This window comes from Nomascus leucogenys, chromosome 4, assembly GCF_006542625.1.
Source record: "Nomascus leucogenys isolate Asia chromosome 4, Asia_NLE_v1, whole genome shotgun sequence".
Lineage (NCBI taxonomy): Eukaryota > Metazoa > Chordata > Mammalia > Primates > Hylobatidae > Nomascus > Nomascus leucogenys.
In genome coordinates this window covers 68,175,189-68,200,206 of record NC_044384.1, presented here as the reverse complement: position 1 = coordinate 68,200,206, position 25,018 = coordinate 68,175,189, and the positions used below count along the sequence as shown (strand labels likewise).

Here is a 25,018-nt window from a genome sequence, read left to right as displayed (position 1 = left end):
AAGTAAACAGGTAAATGGGCTGAATGGTAAAACTTTCAATGAACACATGTTTCAAAATGGAATACATTAAGTTAGCAACTACAAAAATTTCATGAAAAATAATATTTGACAAAGACAAGCAAAAAAATTTAAATAACCACCATAGATTGCGAAGCAAACCAGCAACCATTAAATTGTGCCAATTGGATTAAATGAATTATTGAAAGCAGATATTATTTTAATAGCTTAAAGCATAGTGAATAAACTAAGCTTTCAATTATGTTAATGTAGTTTACCAGTTTATCCAAATCTTCCTTTGGAAGTAAGCAACCACTCTGACCCCACACACTCTTTGGCTTTTACTCAAACAGGTATGTTTCTATTGGGGCCATCTGAATAGTCTATAAAGCTTTAACTCAGGCACTGGAAAATTAAAGCTTCTATTAACATATCCCTGTCCCTTTCCTCAACGACTTCCTTTTATGCTGTACTGAGACTAGGCTGTATGAGATTACCACTGTTTATGAGATTGAGATTGATGCAAAACACTGAGTGCTAAACAGAGCCATTCTCTGTCCCCCATACGTTCTTCGTAACGAGGCAAAACAAGTGACACTTGTATTTTAAAACCCATCCTTTTAAGTTAATATTTTGCTTGGGTTGCAAGGAAATAAAAGAAAAATACCAAAAATAATTTTAAAAGCCTGTACTGTATGTTTGAAACTTTTATAACGAAATATTGAGAAGGGGGCAGAGGTAAATCTATCATGAATAACTGCCATGAAAAAATCACCAAAGGTGATTATTCTTACTATGCAAAGCACTAATTTTATCTATTTTAATATAGTTCCTAGAAAAATTGTATCTGTTTTCTTTTTAAAAGAAGCTCCTCTCCTCAAATTTGACTGAGTCACGTTATAATATGGTAAACCCTTAAATGGCATCTAAAGTCTTAGGAAAATAGAACTAAGGCTGGCTGGCAGAGATTTTGTTAATAAAATTTCAACATATTCTACAACTGCCTCTGTAGACTTTGTGAACACATCATACTGTGTTCTCTGAATTTTCTCATAACACATTATCTTTTTAAAATGCCAAAAAAGGCTGGGCGCGGTTGCTCACGCCTGTAATCCCAGCACTTTGGGAGGCCGAGGTGGGTGGATCAATTAAGGTCAGGAGTTTGAGACCAGCTTGGCCAACATGGTGAAGCCCCATCTCTACTAAAAACACAAAAATTAGCTGGGTGTGGTGGCGCACGCCTGTAATCCCAGCTACTGAGGAGGCTGAGACAGGAGAATTGCTTGAACCCGGGAGGCAGAGGTTTCAGTGAGCTGAGACTGTGCCACTGCACTCCAGCCTGGGTGAAAGAGTGACACTCTGTATCACCTAAAAAAAAAAAAAAAAAAAAGCCAAAAAAACTAGTAAACTATTTGCTTACTAATAATGCTAAGAGGAAACAATTATTCAAAGAAAAAAAGTGAAAGACATTCAATCTTTCTGATTATTTAAACATGCAAACTAAAATGACAAAGGACTATTGGTTTATCTCTACAGAACATCAGATTTATCAACCTAAAGAAAAACATGTCCCCCAATGCTATTTGAAGTTAAAGAACATTCATATACTGCTGGAGGCTTTCTAACTAGGTATAATTATTTTGGAGAAACATGAAGAATCACAGAAATGTTTAACCCTTATAACACTGTAACCCTACTCCTGGGAATGAATAAAGAAATAATTCAGGGTATGACAAACACCACAATCTGCAACGATGTCTTGATGGCATTATTCATAACGAAAGAATTGTAAATTAAGTTTGAGAGCCAAGAAGACAGTCTCTCATATGTAGCCTCAAGACAGCTGTTTAACACTTTCACATTAAGAGATTTTGGCTTTCCCTTGGACACCATAAGACTAGGAAAGAAATTAAGTATGATTTTGTGACTGATAATACAGGAATAAAGTTCACTTAGGTGGAAACTTTATTAATTATTAAAGATAACAAAAGTTATCAGTTATTGATTACACTTTATATATGGTGGCAGATATTATACGATACCTATACAATATTCATTCTCCTTTTCTCACCAGGAATACCCCAGTTTTGATCAGGCAAACAATATGCCCAGCTAAAAGTATGATTTTTCAGAATCCCCTGCAACTAGAATAGCCTAACCAATCAGATGCAGAAACAAAAAGGCCAAATCTCACTGGGAAAAAGATACTTTTGTCCTTGGTCTTTTCCCTCCTACTTTCTACCCAGGAAGAAGCAATAATCTTGTGATTATAAGGCAAAACGATTAAGGACAAAGCCCATGTATGAGCTAAGAGTGGCAGAGCATTAAGATGAAAAGAGATCAGTGCCTGATGGCCTTATTGAACTGCTATGCCAACCCTGTACTGCCTATGCCTGGTCTTCTTACTGCATTAAATTGTAAAATTCCTATGTATTTAAACCAGTGTTAGTTTTTGGTTATGTTTAATTTAGTTTTACAGCTAAATTTACATGCTATGTCACTTGAAGGTCACAATTCTCTGAAACTGATACTATTGTATGTACTTTTACAGATAAGGAAGCTGGGACTTACAAAGAAGTCAAATTACTGGGCCAGTGCTTGCAGGGGGCTGAGGGTCAACACTAGTCAGATTCCAAAGTCTTCAATAGTAAACACTGCCATGATTTACCTCTGTTACAACTATAAAATTTATCCTGTCAATTCTAGAGTAGGAGAGAATGAAAGGAAAAGGTAAAAATTAGTGATAAAGCAAGCCTGATGTAGGTATAAGAAATATCTTTTAGATAAGCAGTTGCTTTTTGCTTCCATAGGTTCAATGGGTCACTGTATATATATTGGCTTAATATTCCACAGGACAAAATTTATGGGAATTCTTTGACAGAGTAAGACAATATGTTAGTGATTTGTTTAAATAAATTAATTCAGAATAAATATAGTACTATGATAGAGCTACAAGGACCCACTGGCCTGATTTCAAATTATGTTGTAATTCATTCCCTAATTTTTTCTGTCTAGCCAAGCACTTACTTTTCTAGAAAGCGTTTTCTTTTTTAAAAAAATTAGTAAGTACTAAATAATTGAGAATTAGGAAGTTTAAGACACATTATGGTACCTTGCAAAATGAAGGCTAGGAATCTCTCATTCAGTAGACAGCATTACTGCTAATTTCGGGTGCCAGTAGGCTTACTTTGGACAATGTTATAAATACATCTTTTAAAAAGTAGTGACTTAGGCCGGGCGCAGTGGCTCACGCCTGTAATCCCAGCACTTTGGGAGGCCAAGGCAGGCGGATCACCTGAGGTCAGGAGTTTGAGACCGGCCTGGCTAACACGGTGAAACCCTGTCTCTACTAAAAATACAAAAAATTAGCCGGGCGTAGTGGCGGGCACCTGTAGTCCCAGCTACTCAGGAGGCTGAGGCAGGAGAATGGTGTGAACCCGAGAGGCGGAGCTTGCAGTGAGCCGAGATCGCGCCACTGCACTCCAGCCTGGGCGAAAGAGCGAGACTCCGTCTCAAAAAAAAAAAAAGCAGTGACTTTATAAAAGTAACATATGATCATTATCTCAAGAATTCAAGCCATACAAAAAGGACCAAGAAGGAAGTAATAAATATCCCACATCCAAGAAATAAAGTGTTAACCTCTGGCAAGCATCATTCCCAGCATCCCTCTAAATACATATAGCAACAAAGGAACTAGCAGAGACAGTAATAAATTTATGTAAGAACAAGAAAATAACATACATATGCTGTTTTGAAATAAAAGGCTTAAAGATTAATTTTATTTTAATCCAACATTAAAAAAAACTAAAGGCATTGCTTCTTCTTTATAAAAGACACTGTCTACTATAAAATATAAACAAAAATATAAAGGAATTTTAAATACAGGAACATTAAAAAGTTTATATAATCATTTTAAGAAACTATATACTTGTTTAGATAATATCAGTTAATCCCTTGCTTACAAGAGATAAGATGATATGCTTTCTCTTTATTCCCTACCCTTTTTTCTGTTATTTCCTTACGTCAAGGTTTGTAACATTTATATTTTGTTCTGTACCCAAAACACATCCAACAGGTAGTTCCTACAGTGAAAAAAGTCCTATATTTAGACAGTCTTAATCTTTCCATGTGTTAATATACATCATGTGTGCACGTATATACACACAATAAATGTAAACACACAAATTACAATTTTAATGCAAATAGCACATACTGTTTCATAATCTAATTTTTTACTTCCAATATCATGATCACCTTCCCATATTATGTATTCTTCTACAGCTGGAGTACAGTGGCATGATCACAGCTCACTGTAGCCTCGACTTACCAGGCCAAGCAATACTCATGCATCAGCATCCCAAGTAGCTGGGATTACAGGCGCATACCACCAAGCCTGACTCATTTTTTAATTTTCTTGTAGATACAGGGTCTCACTCTGTTGGCCAATCTGGTCTCAAACTCCTGGCCTCAAGTGATCCTCCGGCCTTGGCCTTCCAAAATGCTGGGATTTCAGGTGTGAGCCACCATGCCCAGCCTTACTACATTATTTTTAAGGGTGAAAAATCTATTTCTTCATTGAATTTATCATAATTTAACAAATTCTATATTACTCAACACAATTTTCCTGGGTTGTTTTTGCTATTATAAAGAAAGCTGAGATAAACATTCTTAAAGATAAATGCTCTAATCAGTAATTATTTATTAGAGGCCAGGCATGGTGGCTCACTCCTGTGATCCCAGCACTTTGGGAGGCTGAGGCTGGCAGATCACTTGAGGTCGGGAGTTAACAGCCTGGCCAACATGGTGAAACTCCGTCTCTCCTAAAAATATGAAAATTAGCCAGGCGTCGTGGCAGGCGCCTGTAATCCCAGCTACTCGGAAGGCTGAGGCAGAAGAACCACTTGAACCCAGGAAGCAGAGGTTGCAGTGAGCTGAGATGGCACCACTGCACTCCAGCCTGGGCGACAGTAACTCTGTCTCAAAATAATAATGGTTATCATTATTATAATAAATGCCCAAAGAAAAAATTAGTCAAATGTTAAGAAACAACTTTTTATATACACTGCCCTATTTACCTTAAACAAAGTATTTCTATAATTTAGACCCACTAAAGCAAATTCCTATGTCCAACCCATAACCACTGGGTGATTCAGACCAAAAACAATTTTGTCATTTACCATAAATTGTATTTCTTTGATTACTATTGATGTATTTTTTTCATGTATTTCTTTGCCAACTATAATTGTTGTTCTGAACTGCTTGTATTTTTTGGTCCATTTTCCCATTTTTGAGTTTCCTTTTCACACTTACGAGATCTTTAAATACTACATATATTAAGGGTTTTGATATATGCTGTAAATGTTTCTCCCCTCTGTATCTTTATCTTCACAGTTTCAGCTAATAGTTTAAAATATAGAATACTACATAAAAAAGATCAATGTCAGATATGAAGTCTGATGCTGTATCTTTCATATGGGAAATATCACTTAATGGTACTGAATTCTACTTTTTTAAAAAAATTATATAAAAGACACTTGAATCGTAAATAACACATTTTGTACTGGGACTAGGGAAATCCTCCTTAATGTTTTCACTGTGTGTGATACGTTAAACCAAAGACGTCATCTATTACTTACTAAAATTTATAAGTAAAGCCTACCAAAAATATAAATACAATTGACCTTGAACCACCTGATTTTGAACTGCACAGATCCACTTACACAGGAATTTTCTTCTGCCTCCCTGCATCCCTGAGACAGCAAGATCAACCCCTCCTCTTCCTCAGTCTACTCAATGTGAAGACAAGGAGGATGAAGATCTTTATAATGATACATTTCCATTTAATGAACAGTAAATATACTTTCTATTCTTTATGATTTTCTTAACATTTTTTTCTCTAGCTTAAAGAGTACAGTATATAATAATATAACATGTCATCTCAGGTAAGACTTAGTAAAGAAAAAAATAACATAACACACAAAAGATGTGTTAACTGACTGTTTATGTTATTGGTAAAGCTTTGGTCAACAGCAGGCTATTAGTAGTTAGGTACTTGGGGAGTCAAAAGATACACAGATTTGACTGTGTGAAGGGGGAAAAAAGGGGTTGGCGCCCCTAGTCCCCACACCGTTCAAGGGTCAATTGTGTTTTAAATCCATCAAAATTTCATTTGGTGACAACATGTAACTTTGCAAATGGAAGAATAAGTGTTATGAAACAGTCTTATAGAGAGCTGCGATATCCCAACTAAAGTCCAATAGTAGAAAAAATGTAAGGGGGAAAGTGTATATAACCCAATTTTAGACAATGAATTAGGTTACATTTATTCAATGCCTAAATTTCTTACCTTCCTAACATTTTCTCCTCAATTTTATTCTAAATAAAAGAAAAATAATCCATCTGATCCAATGACAAAGGCTCTCATGAAAAGATTATCTTGAAACTTTATTCCTTAAAAATATTAATATTCTTTGAATTTATCAAAATCCATTTTTCAAACAGCTTTCAGAAATATACTCTCATTGGAAAACAAAACCCAAGTAATGTAAGTAATTTAAAAATGACTAGCTAAGAAACTTTTAACAAGAATATGCGAGAAGAGTTCAATCTTAAATAGCTATCCAAAGGCACATAAGCACCTTCTTCTCAGCTAAGCGACCTAGTAATAGCTTGAGAGTATCACTTAGGATGCTTCAGGGGGAAAAAAAAAGATTCTGAATCTCTCAAAGAAACCAGTGTAGCTTAAAATGAAAAAGCACGTGATTTCGTAATCACTGCAAGAATGATCAATCTTCAAAGTTTAAAAATGTCATCAGTGTTTAAGAACAATTTTTAATTCACACAACAGCAGTGGCAAAATACACAAAAGGAGACCTGGCTACCAAAAGCGTATACTACACGATTTTCTAAAACTATGTTAGCACAGAATGTTTCAAAAATCTTTATGAGTGTTTTCAGTTTCTGGAGTCAAGATCATTTCTGAACTGACAATTAAAATGATTAGAAAGATATAGGCAGAATATAATCTATGTACATAAACTCAGAATGGAATACTTTCTCTGAGGCTAAAACATTTTTAAGAACAGTTCATTATTAATATTTCATGCAATGACTAAAACTACAGTAAATACATACATTCAAGTTTATATTAGTTTCAAAAATCGGTTAGTTCAGGGCTAAAACACAACCTAGTAATTTATTAGATAGCAGTAACAAGAATCTCATCCGTTATGAATAACTGGGATTGGCTGATTTCAAGTATCAATTTCTGGTATATAGGAGTTTTGGGAAACAAAAATTCTATGAAAAGCACTGAGGTAGTTAGCCTCAATTTGTGTGTGTGTGTGTGTGTGTGTGTGTGTGTGTGTGTGTGTGTGTGTGTGTGTGTATGTGTGTGTGATGCATGTTTCTAATTTATTTCTGAATCTAAAGTGCCTAAACTTCTTTGGGGTGTGACCATATGTTCACAAAAGCTCAATAACCTTTTCTCAAATCTGCATATCCCAATGCTTCCTTATCACTGAGTAATTTTTATTCATTTGAATGCTCCTCCCAAAATTAATTTCTTGATAAAGAAATTCACAATAAACATTCAAAGAGTAAGGAATAAAGAATATTGTTTTTATCTCTGATCAGAAATCACACTTGGCATGGTAGATTAATTTCTGCCCCAAAATGATAAATCTGAAATAGTGAAATACAAATATTTCTCTATAAACTGGGGTGTCAAAAGGAGTAGTGTACAAGAAACAAAAGTCAGAATTAAAGAATGAGCAAGATTTTACCAGAGAACAGCAAATTATTCTACCTGTGTCTGAATCTCGTTCTTCATTTCTTGATGGGCTAATGGTAAAAGGAAGTTTACGTTTCATGGATGATTTCTCTTTCATCTCCTTGCTCACATCACTTCGTTCAATTTTTGGAGTTTTGCTGTAGGATGCAATCTTGTCTTTACTCTATATAAAGTCAAAAAGAGTAAAGTTATATCAATATTAGCTAAGCAATACAGTATAGAAACCCCTCCTAAGGAAAATTTCAAACATACACAAAAATAGAGACAGTATTACGTATCACTGTATTCAATATACTCAAGACCCAGCTTCAAAAAGTACATTTTCCCTGTTTCATATTTCCCTACTCTTATTTAATAACATAAATTTTATATTATTTTTAAATATTTTATGTTCGAGGTACCTGTGCAGGTTTGTTATGTAAGTAAATTGCATGTCACTGGGGTTGGGTGTAAAGATTATTTCATTACCCAGGTAATAGGCATAGTACATGATAGGCAGTTTTTTGATCCTCTCCCTCCTCCCACCCTCCACTGTCAAGTAAGCCCCAGTGTCTGCTGTTCCCTTCATGACCATGTGTACTCAATGTTTAGCTCCCACTTATGAGATCATCTGGTATTTGGTGATTTTCTATTCCTGTATTACTTCGCTTAGGATTATTGCCTCCAGCTCCATCCATGTTGCTGTGCAAAAAACATGATCTCATTCTTTTTAATGGCTGCATAGTGTTCCATGGTGTGTACATACCACATTTTCTTTATCCAGTCTGCTGTTGATGCGCATTTAGGTTAATTCCATGATTTGCTACTGTGAGTAGTGCTGCAATGGACATATGCATGTATGTGTCTTTTTAATAGGACAATTTATATTCTTTTGGGTAAACAAAAATGGGATTGCTGGGTTGAATAGTACTTCTAATAACAATTTTAAAACAACAGTAAAACAAAATATTTTGAATAGAACCATTATATCTAGATGTAGTGCCAATGAATATGTAAATTTTAAAAAGCAATTCTGAATCGAATCAAACTGATAGTATTTTATTTAAAAAATAAAATTGGCTGGGTGTGGTGGCCTGTTAATCTCAGCACTGTGGGAGGCCACGGCGGGGGTATCACCTGAGGTCAGGAGTTCGAGACCAGCCTGGCCAACATGGTGAAATCCTGTCTCTACTAAAAAATACAAAAAATTAGCCAGGTGTGGTGGCAGGTGCCTATAATCCCAACTACTCAGGAGGCTGAGGCAGGAGAATTGCTTGAATCTGGGAGGCAGGGGCTTCAGTGAGCTAAGATCATACCATTGCACTCCAGCCTGGGCAACAAGAGCAAAACTCTGTCTCAATAAATAAATAAATAAAATTATCTATATCAGTAGTTCTCAAATGGCTTCCTGACTAGCAGTATCAGCATCACCTAGAAACTTACTAGAAATGCGAAATCTCAGGCATCCTCTCAGACCTACTGAATCAGAATCTCTGGGGCTAGGGCCTAATTATCTGTTTTAATAGTCCTGCCACATGATTTTGATGCACAGTAAAGTCTGAGAACCACTATTATTTACCAATAAAGAAGAAAATATGTAAGGATCACAGGAACCAAAGAATAATCTATCCAGGCCAGTAGATTACAACTCTATTTCTTAAATCAGAAAACCAGAAACGGATTTATAAATCATTTTAGAAAAAGAATGACATACGAAATAAAAACACTGTGTACTCGCCCAATCAGGTGAAGTGACCTATAGGTATTATGAAGTTCACTCCTATAATCAAACATCCAAACTGATACGGCACATCTAAAACCGGGGTATGACAACTCCTTTGTGAGAAATGTGCTTTATACTGAGAACTAAGCCACACTGCCTTAGCAGGAGATCTTAAAAGAACATTCCCCAAGCTATGATAATAACTTATCATGATTGTAGAAATTCTCAAAAGCAAATGAAAAGTAGATTCAGACTATAAAAGATACCGGTTTTCAACCCAAGATGAAAAATAAAGGAGGGATGAGGAGGAAAAAAGGGCATAACAAATTAATGTCATTTTTTTTAAAGTATCAATAAAACCAAAAGATGACTCTAAAAGAGCAAATGAATAAACAAACCTTTGGTGAACCTAATAATGAAAATCAGAGAAAAGACAAAAAAAACCACTGAGATTGAGCCTGAATACAACTAGAGAGGGAATATTAAAAACTTATGAAAGAATGCTGTTGGCTGGGCATGGTGGCTCATGCCTGTAATCCTAGCACTTTGGGAGGCCGAGGTGGGTGGATCACTTAAGCCTAGGAGTTTGAGACCAGCCTGGGCCACACAGGGGGACCTTGACCTTGTCTCCATAAAAAAATTTAAAAATTAGCCAGGCATGGTGGCATGCACCTGTGTTCCTAGCTACTTGGGAGGCTGAGGCAGGAGGATTGCTTGAGCTGGGAGGATTGAGGCTATAGTGAGCCATGTTCTTGCCACTGTGCTCCAGGCTGGACAGGAGAGTGAGATCCTGTATCCAAAAAAAAAAAAAAAATGCTGTATTCAATTTTATACTATTAAAAAACTTACAGTCTGTAAAAATGGGTAATTTCCTTGGAATATATGGATTACTAAAAACTGGCTCATGACAGGAAGGATGACAGGAAGGGAAAACCAAAATAGACCAATTACCATAGAAAACAGTAAATCAGGCTGGGTGCAGTGGCTACAATCTGTAATCCCAATGCTCTGGGAGGCTGAGGCAGATGGATCACTTGAGGACAGGAGTTTGAAACCAGCCTGGACAACGTAGTAAGACCTCATCGCCATAAAAAATTTTTAAAAACTAGCTGGGCACAGTGGCACACACCTGTAGTCCCAGCTACTTGGGAGGCTGAGGCAGAAGGCTGCAGTGACCTATAATCATGCCATTGCATTCCAGGCTGAGTGACAGAGAAAGACCCTGTCTCTAAAAGAAAAAGGAGGAAAAAAAAGATAAATCCATAGTGAAATGTATGTTTAAAAAGGCACCTACTCCAGAAGATTTTACAATAGAGTTTTAACCAAAAAAACAAAAATTCAAGAAGCAGGTATTTCCCATGTCTTATAAATACCAGAGCACAGAAAGATTAGAAGTTACCCAATTCATTTTAAAAGTCTAAAATGAAATTGATACCAAAAAACAGCACAAGATACAAAATTATAGACAAAAATCCACTTATGAACATAAATGCATAAGTCCTAAACAGACTATCAAGCCAAATTCAATTCTTAGAATATATTATAATCAAGCAGGGCTCATCTAGAGAATGCAAGGATAGTTCACTGATAGAAAACCTCTTAACTCATTGTATCAAAAGATGAAAGAAAACCCTATGATGGCAAGAACAAAGTGACAAGAATAACATCAATAAATTCTACATTCATTCTTCATCAATTTCCAAGCTTTCAAGTAAAATCCTCGAGCTATTTTTTCACTTCTGCCAATGAAATGGAGCTTCAAAGACAAGGTGTTTTGCTTATAAGGTTATTTAAAATGTAGGTTTTATTATATAGTGAGACCAACAAATCAGGATATTACTGCTATGGAAAAGATTGTTACTTACAGTTCCAAGGGGTGGGGGGCACGCCATGCCACATCATGCCACTCCAGACCACACAGGGTGGTACCAGGGTGGTTGGTCAAGAGGTAAAAGAAGAAAGGTGAAATGTGAGCAAGAGCCTTTATTGTAGTTTCCACAGGAAAGAAAGTGTGAAGCAGGGTAAGCAGGCTTGGGATTGGCTACCTTGAATAATTTCAGTGGGCTCTGGGGTATAGGAGCTGTTTCTCTAATTGGTACCTGGTTCTGGGGTGATTAGGACAGACAGCCAGTGGCCCAGAGTGTGAGAGCCCAACAAAGTTGGGGGTTTGGATGTGGGGTCTAGATAGGTCAGTCTGAGAGTGAAAGATTTGCTCACAGTGAGTTTATTATCTCTAGGAACTAGCTAGCCCTGGAAGACATAGTCTCTCAATGGTCAGCAAGGCCTCAGAAGTCAAAGCATCAGAAATACAGAAAAAGGCACAGCTAATACACAGGTTAACCAACAAAACTCCAGTTAACTTGCCTTAGAAAATGACTCATTGTTATGAATAAAAGATTTAAGAATCACTTAAAAATCCCTTCTCCCTTGCAGCTACGTAAGATACAGGTCTGTGCCACAAAATGAGTTTAAAAAAACCTATGTGATATCATGTTGAAAGAAAACAGCACAAGAGTATATGGAATATGTTCTCCTGTGCAATACGGTGATAAGTGTAACTATTCATAACTGCTATTTGTTATGTCTTCTATAAAACTGTCCTTCAAGGCGTATTTGAACAAAGGGTTTCTTTTCTTTCAAAAGAAATATTTTTGATAGTCTTGAAATTTCTGTATTACCAAAGAGTAGAAATACTCTATCAAATTCAAGAGAGGCTCATTAGCACATCCTAGGCCCATAACTCTGTTAGGTTTATTACCTTAAAATATTTCTAGAGTCTTTTTCATTTAACATTATTTTCCCAATAACTGGCAACAGCCATCACACATAATAATGAAAGCATCAATGGTAAGAATGATCTTCTATTAATTCTGCTATTAAACAATGTATTGATAGCCTCTGTCATCTCAGTAAGATAGAAAAGATGGTAAAAAATGTATCCAGAAAACAAGAATATATATACACACGTGCAAATACATACACAGAAAACTCGGGAACAATATCAAGGCATACCTTGGAGATATGGCAGATTCAGTTCCAGACCTCCATGATAAAGCAATTATAATGACAAAACAAGTCACACAAATTTTTTGGTTTCCCAGTACAAAAATTATGTTTACACTATGATGCAGTCTAGTAAGCGCGCAATACTATTATGCCTAAAATACATATATACCTATTTTAATTTTAAAGTACTAAATATACTAAAATATGCTAAAGATTGCATGGGCCATGGGTGAGTTGTAATCTTTTTGCTGGTGGAGGGTCTTGCCTTAGGTTGATGGCTGTTTGCTGATCAGGACAGTAGTTTTTGATGGTTGGGGTGGCTATTACAATTTCTTAAGACAACAATGAAGTTTGCCATGTGAACTGACTTTCTCTCACAAGAGATCTCTCTGCAGCATGCAATGCTGCTGACGGCACTTACCCACAGAACTTCTTTTCAAACTGGAGTCAATCTTATTTAACTCTGCTGCTGTTTTATCAACTAAGTTTATGTAATATACTAAATCCTTTGCTGTCATTTCAACAATGTTTATAGCATCTTCACCAAGAGTAGATTCCATCTCAAGAAATACTTTATTTGCTCATCCATAAGAAAGATGAGCTATTTTTCTCTTCTGCCAATGAAATGGAGCTTCAAAGACAAATGTTTTGCTTATAAGATTGTTTTAAAAGTAGGTTTCAAGTTTGATCATGAGATTTCAGCAATTCAGTCACATCTTCAGGCTCCACTTAATTCTCATTCTCTTGCTTTTTCCAATCCCATCTACGGTTAGTTCCTCCACTAAAGTCTTGAACCTCTCAGTCATCCATGACTGTTAGAATCAACTTTTCCAAACTCTGGTTAATATTGGTATTCTGACTTCCTCTCAAGAATCACAAATGTTTTTAATGGCATCTAAAATGGTTAATCCTTTCAAGATGGTTTTCAATTTACTTTGCCCAAATCCATCAGAGGAATCACTCTCTATGGCAGCTACAGCCTTACAAAGCGTATTTCTTTAATAAGACTTGTTTAAAAAGTTAAAATTATTCCTTGACCTATGGGCTGCAGAATGGATTGCATGTCAGCAGCCATGAAAACAACATTATCCTCTTTGTATGTCTCTGTCAGAGCTCTTGCGTGACAGCTCATTGACATGTCGTCAATGAGCAGTAATATTTTGAAAATAATCCTTTTTTCTTAGTCTCAACAGTAGGCTTAAGCTATTCAGGAAACCACGCTGTGAACAGATGTGCTGTCATCAGGCACTGTTTTTCCATTGATAAGGTACAGGCAGAGTAGATTTCACATAATTCTTACATGTCTTGGCGTTTTTGCAATGGAAAATGAGCACTGGCTTTAACTTAATAGTTGTCAGCTGCATTTGTCCCTAACAAGACAGTCAGCCTGTCCTCTGAAGCTTTGAAGCCAGGGATTGACTTCTCCTCTCTAGCTTTCAAAGTCCTAGATGGTATCTTTTTCCAATAGAAGGCTATTTCATCTATACTGAAATCTGTAGTTTAGTGTAGCCATTTTCATCAAAGATCATACCTAGATCTTCTGGATAACTTGCTGTAGCTTCCACATTAGCACTTGGTGCTTCACCTTGCACTTTTATGTTATGGAGACAGCTTCTTTCCTTAAACCTCATGAACCAACTTATGCTAGCTTCAGACTTTTCTTCTGCAGCTTCCAAACCTCTCTCAGGCTTCACAGAATTGAGGAAAGGACCTTGCTCTGGATTGAACTTTGGTTTAAGGGGATGTTGTAGCTGGTTTCATCTTCTATCTAGACCACTCCAAACTTCCTCCATATCAGCAATAAGACTGTTTTGCTTTCTTACGGTGTGTTCACTTTAACAGCACTTTTAATGTTCTTCAAGAACTTTTCCTTGGCATTCCTCTCTTGGTTAACTGGCACAAGAGGCCTAGCTTTTGACCTCTCTCAGCTTTTGACATACCTTCCTCACTAAGCTTAATCATTTAGAGCTTTCAACTTAAAATGAGAGACATTCCACTCTTCACTTGAATACTTACAGACCACTGAAACACAACAATTTCAAATTGTTTCAGGAAATAGGAAGGCCCAAGGAGGGACAGAGTTGGGAGAAGAGCCAGTAAGTGGAGCAGTAAAACACATACAACACTAAGCTTGCCATCTTTTCTGCATACAGTTTGTGGTGCCCACAAAACAATTACAATAGTAACAAAGATCACTAATCATCATCATGATAATGAAAAAGTTGGAAATATGAGAATTATCAAGATGTGACACAGAGACAAGTGAGTACATGCTGTTGGAAAAATGTTGCCAATGAACTTGCTCAACACAGGGTTGCCACTAACCTTCAATTTGTAAAAAGCACAATTATCTGCAAAGCACAATAAAGTGAAGTGCAATAAAATGAGGTATGCCTGTAAACCAAAATGTTAATAGCTATCTGTAGGTGGTGCCATTACAGCTGTGTTCGGACATAATTCTCCATGTCTCTCTTGCATTTTTGCACATCTTGCAAGCAGACACACTAATTTCCTTTGTCCTGGACTATCTTTTCATGGGTATTTGCATGATAAACAGCCTCGAAAGACAGAGGTAGTGTCTCCCTCTAAAGCAAAGGACATACCTGTTTGCTGTCCAGTGTAATAACGTCTCCTTCTAGGGAAAAGTTCAGGCAGACTTACTGCCCATCATAAAAGATTTGGGGTTCCTACCCTGTAATACAACCCGCTGCATATGCAGTTGTCATCTGCCCATCACTGCATCCCCCATGTGAGAAGTGAGGCTCAGGGAATAGGCACAAACAATAATATTCCGGCTACTGCTATTGCCGAGTAGCAAATATTCCGTCATCACTGACCTAGGAGTTGTGTCTTCTGCCAGCATCCATGAAGCTAATTAGCTTACAAGTAGGGTAAAATCTCAGAACCTTCACAGTTGTTGACAAGGTAATTGGTAATTCCTATTTTCATTATTCTTATAGGTATTTTCTAATTTTTCACAACAAACATGTATTATAATACTTGGATAATAAAAGAAAAAAATTCTCAATAGTCACTTGGAGAGGAAATAATGAATGTCTGAACTACAGTGATGACGAAAAGGATACGACAGAACTATTCAGGTGGTTAAAATAATTAATATCCCCTCTCTCACATTTTATGAATTTAATCAGGTTTTAGATTATCTTAACAAATTTTATAAAAGATTCTGCTTTGCAAATTTTAAATACTGATTTATAGCTAAAAGAGTAGTGGAGAAATTTCTAAACTAAACTAGAATCAATGGGGGGAAAAGACCACAGATGAGCAGTGAAAGGTGTGAACATTCTTGTCAAAATCCTAACTATTTTCATATTTAATGAGAGGACTTTACATAAAAATTAAATTGCTATAAAATACAATTATTTAAGTTATGCTCTACTTAAATGAATTTAAGGAGTGAAATTTTGGTTTATTTTATTAATTTAGGACCTCATAACAGCAATATTCTGTCATATTAAACTGTAAATGGGGTCTCTACTTACGTAAGCGAACTGTTAAAAAAAAAAATTAAAAATGAATAGAGATAGACAGGGTCCTGCTCTCTTGCCCAGGCTGGAATGCAGTGGCACAAGCATAGCTCTCTGTAGCTTAAAGCAATCCTACTTCAGCCTCCCCAGTAGCTAGGAACACAGCTGTATATCAATATATCCAGCTAATTTTTTTTTGGTAGAGATGGGGGTTTTGCCCAGGCTAGTCTTGAACTCCTGGCCTCAAGCAATTCTCCTGCCTTGGTCTCCCCAAAGCACACATTATAGGCATGAGCCACCATGCCCAGCCTCATTTCTAAAAATGTTATGGAGAAAAACAACTTAGCAGAACCCAGTTGACTTCAATGCCACTCACTATGAAAAGACAATCAGCCGGGCGCAGTGGCTCACACCTGTAATCCCAGCACTTTGGGAGGCCGAGGTGGGCAGATCACGAGGTCGGGAGATCGAGACCATCCTGGCTAACGCAGTGAAACCCCGTCTTTACTGAAAATACAAAAAATTAGCTGGGCACGGTGGCAGGCGCCTGTAGTCCCAGCAACTCGGGAGGCTGAGGCAGGAGAATGGCGTGAACCCGGGAGGCGGAGCTTGCAGTGAGCCGAGATCACACCACTGCACTCCAGCCTGGGCAACAGAGCAAGATTCCGTCTCAAAAAAAAAAAAATCACACTTTTAGGAGGGCAATATTCAGGCACTACTTATTTAGTGACAACTTTCAAAAGATACATGAAAAGTACACAGGAACAATTAAAGCTTCATTGAGTTTAGCTTTATAAATTCAAATCCAAAAAGTGGCATCAAACAGCCCAGATGAATTTCCACAAATGTAACCTTCACTATACTTAAACATGCAGAAATAAAAGTTATAATGCTTTCTTCAAATCTAACATTGTATTCTGTCCCCACATCTCCACACAAACTACTTTCATCAAGGTCATTTAAAATATTTCAATGGCCTCATCTTTCCTCTTAACCTCTCTGTTGCATTTGGCAATGCAGACTCTCTCCTCCCTTTAGCCATTCTCTGTGGAACCTCCCTTGGTTCTCTCTCTGTCCTCCTCTTTCCTTGTCTCTTTACTCCTCCTAAAATATTTGAATTCCTCAGGGTCTATCCTCCTCCATTCTTGTGCCACTTTATACACTCTTTGTACACCCTTTTCCATACTTACTTTCTACAAATCCTCATGTTTATTTCCAATCTAGACTTGTTTTGAGTTCTTACACTCATATGTAACTGCCTAATAAACATTTCTACTTGAATGTTCCCAGGGCCAACTCAGTTCAGCAAGTACAAAGCAAACTTATTCAAAACAACCTGTTCTTTCTCTTGAATTTCCTTTCAGGAAATGGCCCAATCATTAACCTAGTAATGGAAACAAACCTCAGAATGGACCCAGACTATTTTTTCTCCATACACAAGTTTAATTCATTCAACAGCTTTTCCATCTGCCAACTTCTCTTCATCCCAAAAGCCACTGCCCACACTGCCTCCTTATATTTTATTAAACAGCACTCTGACTGGTTCTTTCTATGACCCTTCCCTCCTGACTCACCGACTACAGAATAAGTTCCAAGATCCTTCACAAGGCACACAAGGCTATAATGAACTGCTCCTTGTCTAGTGCTAGACTCACCTCCTATCCTCCATCCTTCATAGGCTATATCCCAACTCAAGTATGTTTTTCATTTGCTGTTTCTTTCACTTATACTACCCTTTACTTTCACTTTCCTTCTGGTCAAATACGGATTCATCCTTGAGAACCCAGATTAAGTACCTAATTCTACTATTAGGCTATCGCTGAACCTGTTAAGTAGCATTCTCTCCTCTTTTCCTCCCATCACTATACACTCAGTAGTTTCATTAATGAGCTTATTACAGTGGTATAACAGTTCTCAAATTATGGTCCGTGAGATCAACTGAGGAGATCTGCAAGGTCAGTATCTTCATAATAACATTTAAGATGTTATTTTTATCTTTCTCATTCTCTCAAGAGTATATAGTGGGGTGAAACTTCTAAAATTGATTGTGGTTGTGACTATACAACTCTGTAAATATAAAAACAACTGAATTGTATACTTTAAATGTATGGTATGTGAATTATATCTCAATAAAGCTACTTATTAAAAATGGCAAAATCAGCCAGGGCGTGGTGGCTCACACTTGTAATCCCAGCACTTTGGGAGGCTGAGGCAGGTGGCTCACTTGAGGCCAGGAGTTTGAGACTAGACTGGGCGACATGATGAAACCCTATCTCTGGGCATAGTGGTGTGCACCTGTGGTCTCGGCTACTCAGGAGGCTGAGGTGGAAGGATTGCTTGAGCCTGGGAGGTCAAGGCTGCAGCGAGCTGAGATCACACCACTGCACTCTCCAGCCTGGGCAAGAGAGCAAAATTCTGTCTCAAAAAGGAAAAAAAAAAATGGCAATATCAAGATATTCCTACCTAGATCAAAAAAAGACAGAAACCATGGCTGAAGACTTGCCTTATAGTAAGTACTAAGGAAAATTCTTACACCAGACAGTAACTTAAATCCATAGGAAGAAATTAAGAACACCAAAATCAGTAAATTTGTGGGGAAATCTGAAACTACATAAACATAGATTTCTCTTATTTCTTTAAAAGATAACATTTTGTATCAAACAATTATTCTTTTGTTAGGTTAATAACATATCTAGATGTAATTGATGTTATATAAATAACACAAAGGAAGAAAATGGAGCTATATTGAAGCAAAGCTGCTATATTTTACTAGAATTGAGTCAATATCAACCTGTAAGTAGACTGTGATCAGGATGTGTATTACAATCTCTAGGATCAACATCTAAAATAATAAATCAAAAAAAGTTTAAAAAAATCAGAGAAATTAAAATTGTACACTGAAAAATATTTAAAGCCAAAAATGGCAACATAAAAGAGGTAACAAAAAAGACATGAAATATATAATAAAGAGCAAAACTGCACATATAAATTATCATCAGATATAAGTCATAGCAATAATTACATTAAATGTAAGTGGACTAAGTACTGTAATTAAGAAGACTTTGCCAGTGCAATCAGGGGGGAAATAAGGAGTGGGGGAATAAAGGTAATCAAGCAAAAAAAGAAATATCCAGACTGGAAAAGAAGTAAAATTATCTTTATTCACAGATAATATGATTCCATATGTAGAAAGTCCTAAGGAATTACAAATTGTTAGAACTAATAATTGAGTAAGATCACAGGATACAAAGATAACTACATCAAAAATCAATTATATTTCTGTACTAGCAATAAAGAACCCAAAATAAAATTATCCATAGTAGCACTGAGAGAATAAGACACTTACAAATAATTTAACAATAGAATGCAACACTTTTACACTGAAAACTACAAAGCACTACTGAGACAAACTGAAGATCTAAGTAAATGAAGAGATATTCCATGTTCATGATTGGAAGACAATATTAAGATGGCAATACAAGTCAAAGTGATCTACAGATTCAATGAAAAAATTCAATAAAATTCCTTCAAAATCCCAGCAGGTATTTTTGTAGAAATTGACAAGCTGATCCTAAAATTTATATGAAATCATGAAGGACTCAAAACGATTCTGAAAAGAATACAGTTTGAAAACTTACACTTCCTGATTTTGAAAGCAGATTTGGGGTTGCCTGGAGGGTTTAGGGTTGCAGTGGAGACTGACTACAAATGGGCAACAAAGACCTTTCCACAATGACAGCAATGTTCTAAAACCTTATTGTGATGATGGTTGCGCAACTCTGTTAGCTAAAAATGTCTGGAAACACCTCAGACATCTTTCCATAAGAAAATGGCTTTTAAAAAGACTTAAAAACGTAAACAGAAAAAATATTCAAAGACAAAGTATAAAACCAGAGATAAGGAGAGACTAGGGATAGCAAGACCAGTTAGGAGACAATTGCAGGAGTCCAAACGAAGGTTCTGAGGGTCTAAATTAAGTAGGAATGAAAAAGGATCGATATAAAAAGAATTAAAGGTCACTGACAATGACTAATAATAAAAAATTTTCCCTCTCAATCATTATTTCTTAATTGCACAATCTTAGTAACTGTGTTTTACTTAGTAGTTGTGTGTTCACCTTAGGGAATGATAATCACTTCCCCAGGAATCCAATTTATTTCTAAAGGGCATAAACGGTTTGGATTTATCTGGCATCCATATTGGTTTTTATCTTGTGAGAAATTACTAAAAATACTTAATTGGGAGTCTTTTTCTCAGTTCGAAAAGTCAACAAATCTTTAATATAATCATATACCTTTCTTCCATATGGTTTCTCTACCATATTGCTGTCACTGTCAGAATTTTCACTCTGAACTGGTTTTGTGAACCCAGATTTGGGCATTTTATAGCTGTTCAGCTAGCTGCTTCTTTTATCAGTCTTCTCATCCTGGATCTGTAAAGAATGGATATATAAGGGTTATTTGAATACGTACACAATAGAACCTACTTGAAGTTTATGCACCACAATTAGTCCAATTTGTTTTCTCTCTGTCTTTATAAGATACCTTATTTTCTCAGAGAGGCTATCCTAAGCTAAAATAAGTTTTCACCTTATTTTAGCTTCTGGTTCTCTTAGTCAAGTCCACTCAGCTTGTCACCGAAAAGAGAATTATAAATTTCTTCCCATATTCTCGAGACAAGTAACATCTCTAGCTTTGGGTAAGCAGAAGCAGTGAAAGTGGAACCACTGACAAAACGTTTCTCTTTTCAGTAGGAATCCATAATGCGAGCTCCTAATCGATGCCCTTGTAGTTTCGTGTTGGTTTGGAAGTCATTTCTGAAGACCCAACCAAGAACCTGTTAGGTTTGATCAGTAATTTTACAACACCTAATTCCCTACATTAAATCCTTCCCATTTAAAATCCCTAGAGTAGTTTATTTTCTTTACTGAACATCCTCAGCCATTTAGTCACTTTATCAAACCACTCACTGATATACTTCTATTGTACTGTAATCACCACTGTATACATTATTTTATTTCCAATTTGTTCAGCCTTCTCTTTCCTATTCTACAAGCTTAATAGGTCAAAGATTCTCCCAAGAGCTTATGATTATGACAAGTTTATGTCTGAATGATCCAGAAAAAAATTCCAAGGGGTTTTACATGTTAAAGAGGAACCTACGAGGCTACACTATGTTGCTGTCAGATAATCTATTACCTACATGTGGCAATTTTAAATTAATTAAAATGAAATTAAACTAGCCACTGTACTATACAGCATAGATATACATTTATGTAATCACAGAAAGGTCTACTGCACAGCACTGGGCTAGATTGAGGCTGCTGGCCAAGGGGAGCATTACTTGGGCTACAACAAGAAGCAGAATGACTAACAAGATTACTTTGAACTTTCATGCTATAAATCTCCTACAGATGGATATCATAGATCTAAGTTAGCTGTCATTCTAGTACCTATGTAAATTATTAAAACTCAGACACCTTGAACAGAGTATTAGTAAAATCTGCTGTCCCGTTGGTGCTTTAACATTTCTTTTGTTTTGACAGAAACAAAACCAAAAATCCCTTAAATAAACTGAGCTAATTTGTAAATTATCAAAACCATATTAATCTGGAAATAATTAAATTAGAATACATTACAACACAAAAAACTACCAAAGAAAAATGGTTCAAATCTTTCATTTTATAGAGGAGGAAACAAACTTGAAGAAATTAAGAAACTCTTTTGACATTACACTCAAGAAGCAGAACTTACCTTGGGGCCATTTAACCGTTTCATTAACATATAAACAATAATTTAAACATAGCACTGTCCTCAAAGCTAGCCACTGGTAAAGCTTATGGAGTTAAAGTTATGAGCCACATAAAAACAAAAAGACTGGCTCAAAAGCAAAACTGCGCTATATAATACATATAAACATCAGCCTAAGTGAGACTATGAAGATAAAACAATGTCTCCTTTGTAGATGAAGCAAAGCACGTTATTAGTGAACTAAAGGAGTGTCAAATATTTTTTGAGAAAATTCTACAGGACAATATTATATTAAATAGATTCTATGTAAGGAAAAGCTTCCATCATTTTTCAATAACTATTTAGAAAAATGCCAGCAGTAACAATAAAAATCACGATTCCAAAAATATTCCTTCAATCAACTAATATTAAGCATTTAATATTGAGTTAGCTTCTGGGTGCAAGATGTATACTGTAATCCCTAAAGCAATCACTATATAAGAACTATACAAAAAGTAACACAAATCACACTAGGTAAATTAAAATGGAATATTAAAAAATATACAAAGAATCCAATGAAAGTCAGGAAAAGAAAAATTGAGCAATGAAAAACAGAAAGAACAAAATTATAAAATGATACAGACCTAACCCCAAATATTAATAATAATGTAAAACACAAATGGCTTAAACACACCAAAAGACAGAGAATGCCAGAAAGTGGGAAAAAACCCAACAAGAAGTTCGCTTCAAATATCATAATAGGTAGGGTAAAATAAAAGAATGGAAAAAGAACCCATGGAAGTACTTGAGTTTCCAAGTGCTTAGAAAGAAAGCAAGCCTGAGTGGCTATATTAACAACATCAACAAAACAGACTTCAGAATGAAGAGGGACATTATATACGACATATTGATAAAGGGGTCAATACACTAAGACAATATGCCAATCTGACATATGTATACAACCAACAACAGAGCTTCAAAATACATGAAACAAAAACTGCCAACTGATAGACAAAATAGATAAATTCATAATTACAGCTGGAGGCTTCAACTATTATACTTCTTATTGACAGAACATCAGCAAGGATTATGTAAGAACAGAAAAACGCCGTTAATCAGTTGGTTCTAACTGATGTTTACAGAAATATCTGCTCAACAACAGAATACTCCTTCAAGGGCACACAGAATATTCCCCAAGATAGGCCACATTCTGTGTCATGAAACAAACTTTAACAAATTTAATTAAAACCATATAAAGTTTGCTCGTAGACAATAAAGGAATTAAACCAGGCCAAGTATGGGAGCTCACACCTGTAATCCCAGCACTTTGGGAGGCCAAGGTGGGCAGACAGCTTGAGCCCAAAAGTTCAAGACCAGCCTGAGATTGACAACATGGCGAAACACCACCTCTACTAATAAAGTACAAAAATTAGCTGGGCATGGTGGTCTGTGCAGGTGGTCCCAGCTACTCAGGAGGCTGAGGTGGGAGGATTGCTTGAGCCCAGGAGGTCGAGGCTGCAGTGAGCCATGATCACGCCACTGCACTCCAGCCTGGGTGACAGAATGAGGCCCTGCCCCTGCCCCCCCTCAAAAAAATCAAACTATGTAATTCAGTGTATTAATTCAAACCATAAAAATATATGATCATCTCAACAGGTAAGAGAAAATGCATTAGCTAACATTCAATATCCATTAATAATAAATAACTCTCAGCAAACCAGAATTAGAAGGGAACTTGAATACTTTCTCTTCTAAGATCGACGGGCATGGATGCTGAGTTAGCTTTTACCATTCCTATTCAACACTGTACTACTTACTGGTGGTCCTATGTAGTTCAATAAGGCAAGAAAAAAAAAGGCATACAGCTTGGAAAGTGGTAAAATAGGCCGTATTTCCAGATACCATGATAATCTATGTAGACAAGCAAAGATATCTACAAAGAAGCTATTAGAACTAATACATGCATATAGGAAGGACACAGAATACATGGTCAATATATAAAAATTATTTCTACATATTAGCAATAAGTAATTAGAAATTAAAATTAAAAATACAACCTACAACAGCATCAGAAATACTAAATTCTTAGGGATAGTATAACAAAATATGTGTAAGAATACATGGTGAATATGTGAAAAATTTTTTCTACATACTAGCAATAAGCAATTAGAAATTAAAATTTAAAATATAACCTACGATGGCATCAAAACCACTAAATTCTCAGGGATAAATATAACAAAATGTATATAAGACTATGCAATGACAAATACAAAACACTTTGGAAAGCAGTGAAAAAAAGATCTAAATATATGGAAAGACATGCCATGCTCATGAATCAGAAGACGCAATGTCGTTAAAATGTCAGTCTCTCCAAATTGCTCTATAAATTCAAGGCAATCCTAGTCAAATTTCCAGGATCTATTTTTGTTTTTTTTTGGAAACTGACAAATTGTTTCTATAATGTATATGAAAATGTTAAGAACCTAGAAAAGTCCAAATAATGTTGGGAAAAAATGTGGTAGACTCACATTACTTGACTTCCATTGTTACTAACAAAGATACAGTAAGCAAGACAGTGTTTACTAATGTAAAGATAGACTTACATAGTTTAACGGAACAGAATGGAAAGTCCAGAAACAGATCTACACATATACATCCAATCCAACAGATTTTCAACAAATCTGTCAATGTAATTCACTGGGAAAAGGATATATTCCTTTCAATAAATGGTCTTGGAAAAACTGTATATCCAAATGCAAAAAAAGAGAGAGAGAGAGAGAACCTTGACCCTTACACCTCACTCCACAGAGAAAAATTACCTCAAAATGCATCATAAACCTAAATTTATGAGCTAAAACTACACCACTTCTAGCAGAAAACAGAGTATTTTAGTGGCCTTGTATTAGACAAAGATTTCTTAAATAGGCAATGAAAAGCAGAAATTATGAAAGCAAAAAATGGATAAATTAGACTTCACAAAAACTTCTGTTCTTTAAATTACCGTTAAGGCATTAAGAAAATGAAAAACCAGCCATACTGGGAGAAAATACTTGCAAATCACTTCTTTATAAAGGACTTATATCCAGATTATATAATTCTAAAGGACTTATATCCGGAACATATAAATAACTCTTATGAATCAATAAGATAAACAACCCAATTTAAAAGTGAGTAAAAGATTTTAACAGTTCAGCAAATAACATATAATGAATGGCAAATAAGCACAGGAAAAGATGCGCAACCTCATTAGTCACCAGGAAAATTAATAATGAGATGTTCTCACTCATTTGTGAGAGCTAAAAAA

General features: G+C 36.0%; 1 protein-coding gene across 7 annotated transcripts in view; it reads right to left on the bottom strand.

The window, feature by feature from the left end:
- The window catches only part of ANKRD12 (ankyrin repeat domain 12), a 141,006-nt gene that overhangs the window by 80,554 nt on the left and 35,434 nt on the right, over window positions 1-25,018 (bottom strand). For all 7 annotated transcript variants that reach the window (XM_030810752.1, XM_030810756.1, XM_030810757.1 and 4 more), the window contains exons 2-3: window positions 20,280-20,417; window positions 7,805-7,952 (exon numbers count right to left, since the gene is read on the bottom strand). In XM_030810752.1, the coding sequence (XP_030666612.1) occupies window positions 7,805-7,952; window positions 20,280-20,366 (235 nt within the window). In that variant the 5' untranslated portion in view covers window positions 20,367-20,417. The remainder of the gene's footprint in view (window positions 1-7,804; window positions 7,953-20,279; window positions 20,418-25,018) is intronic.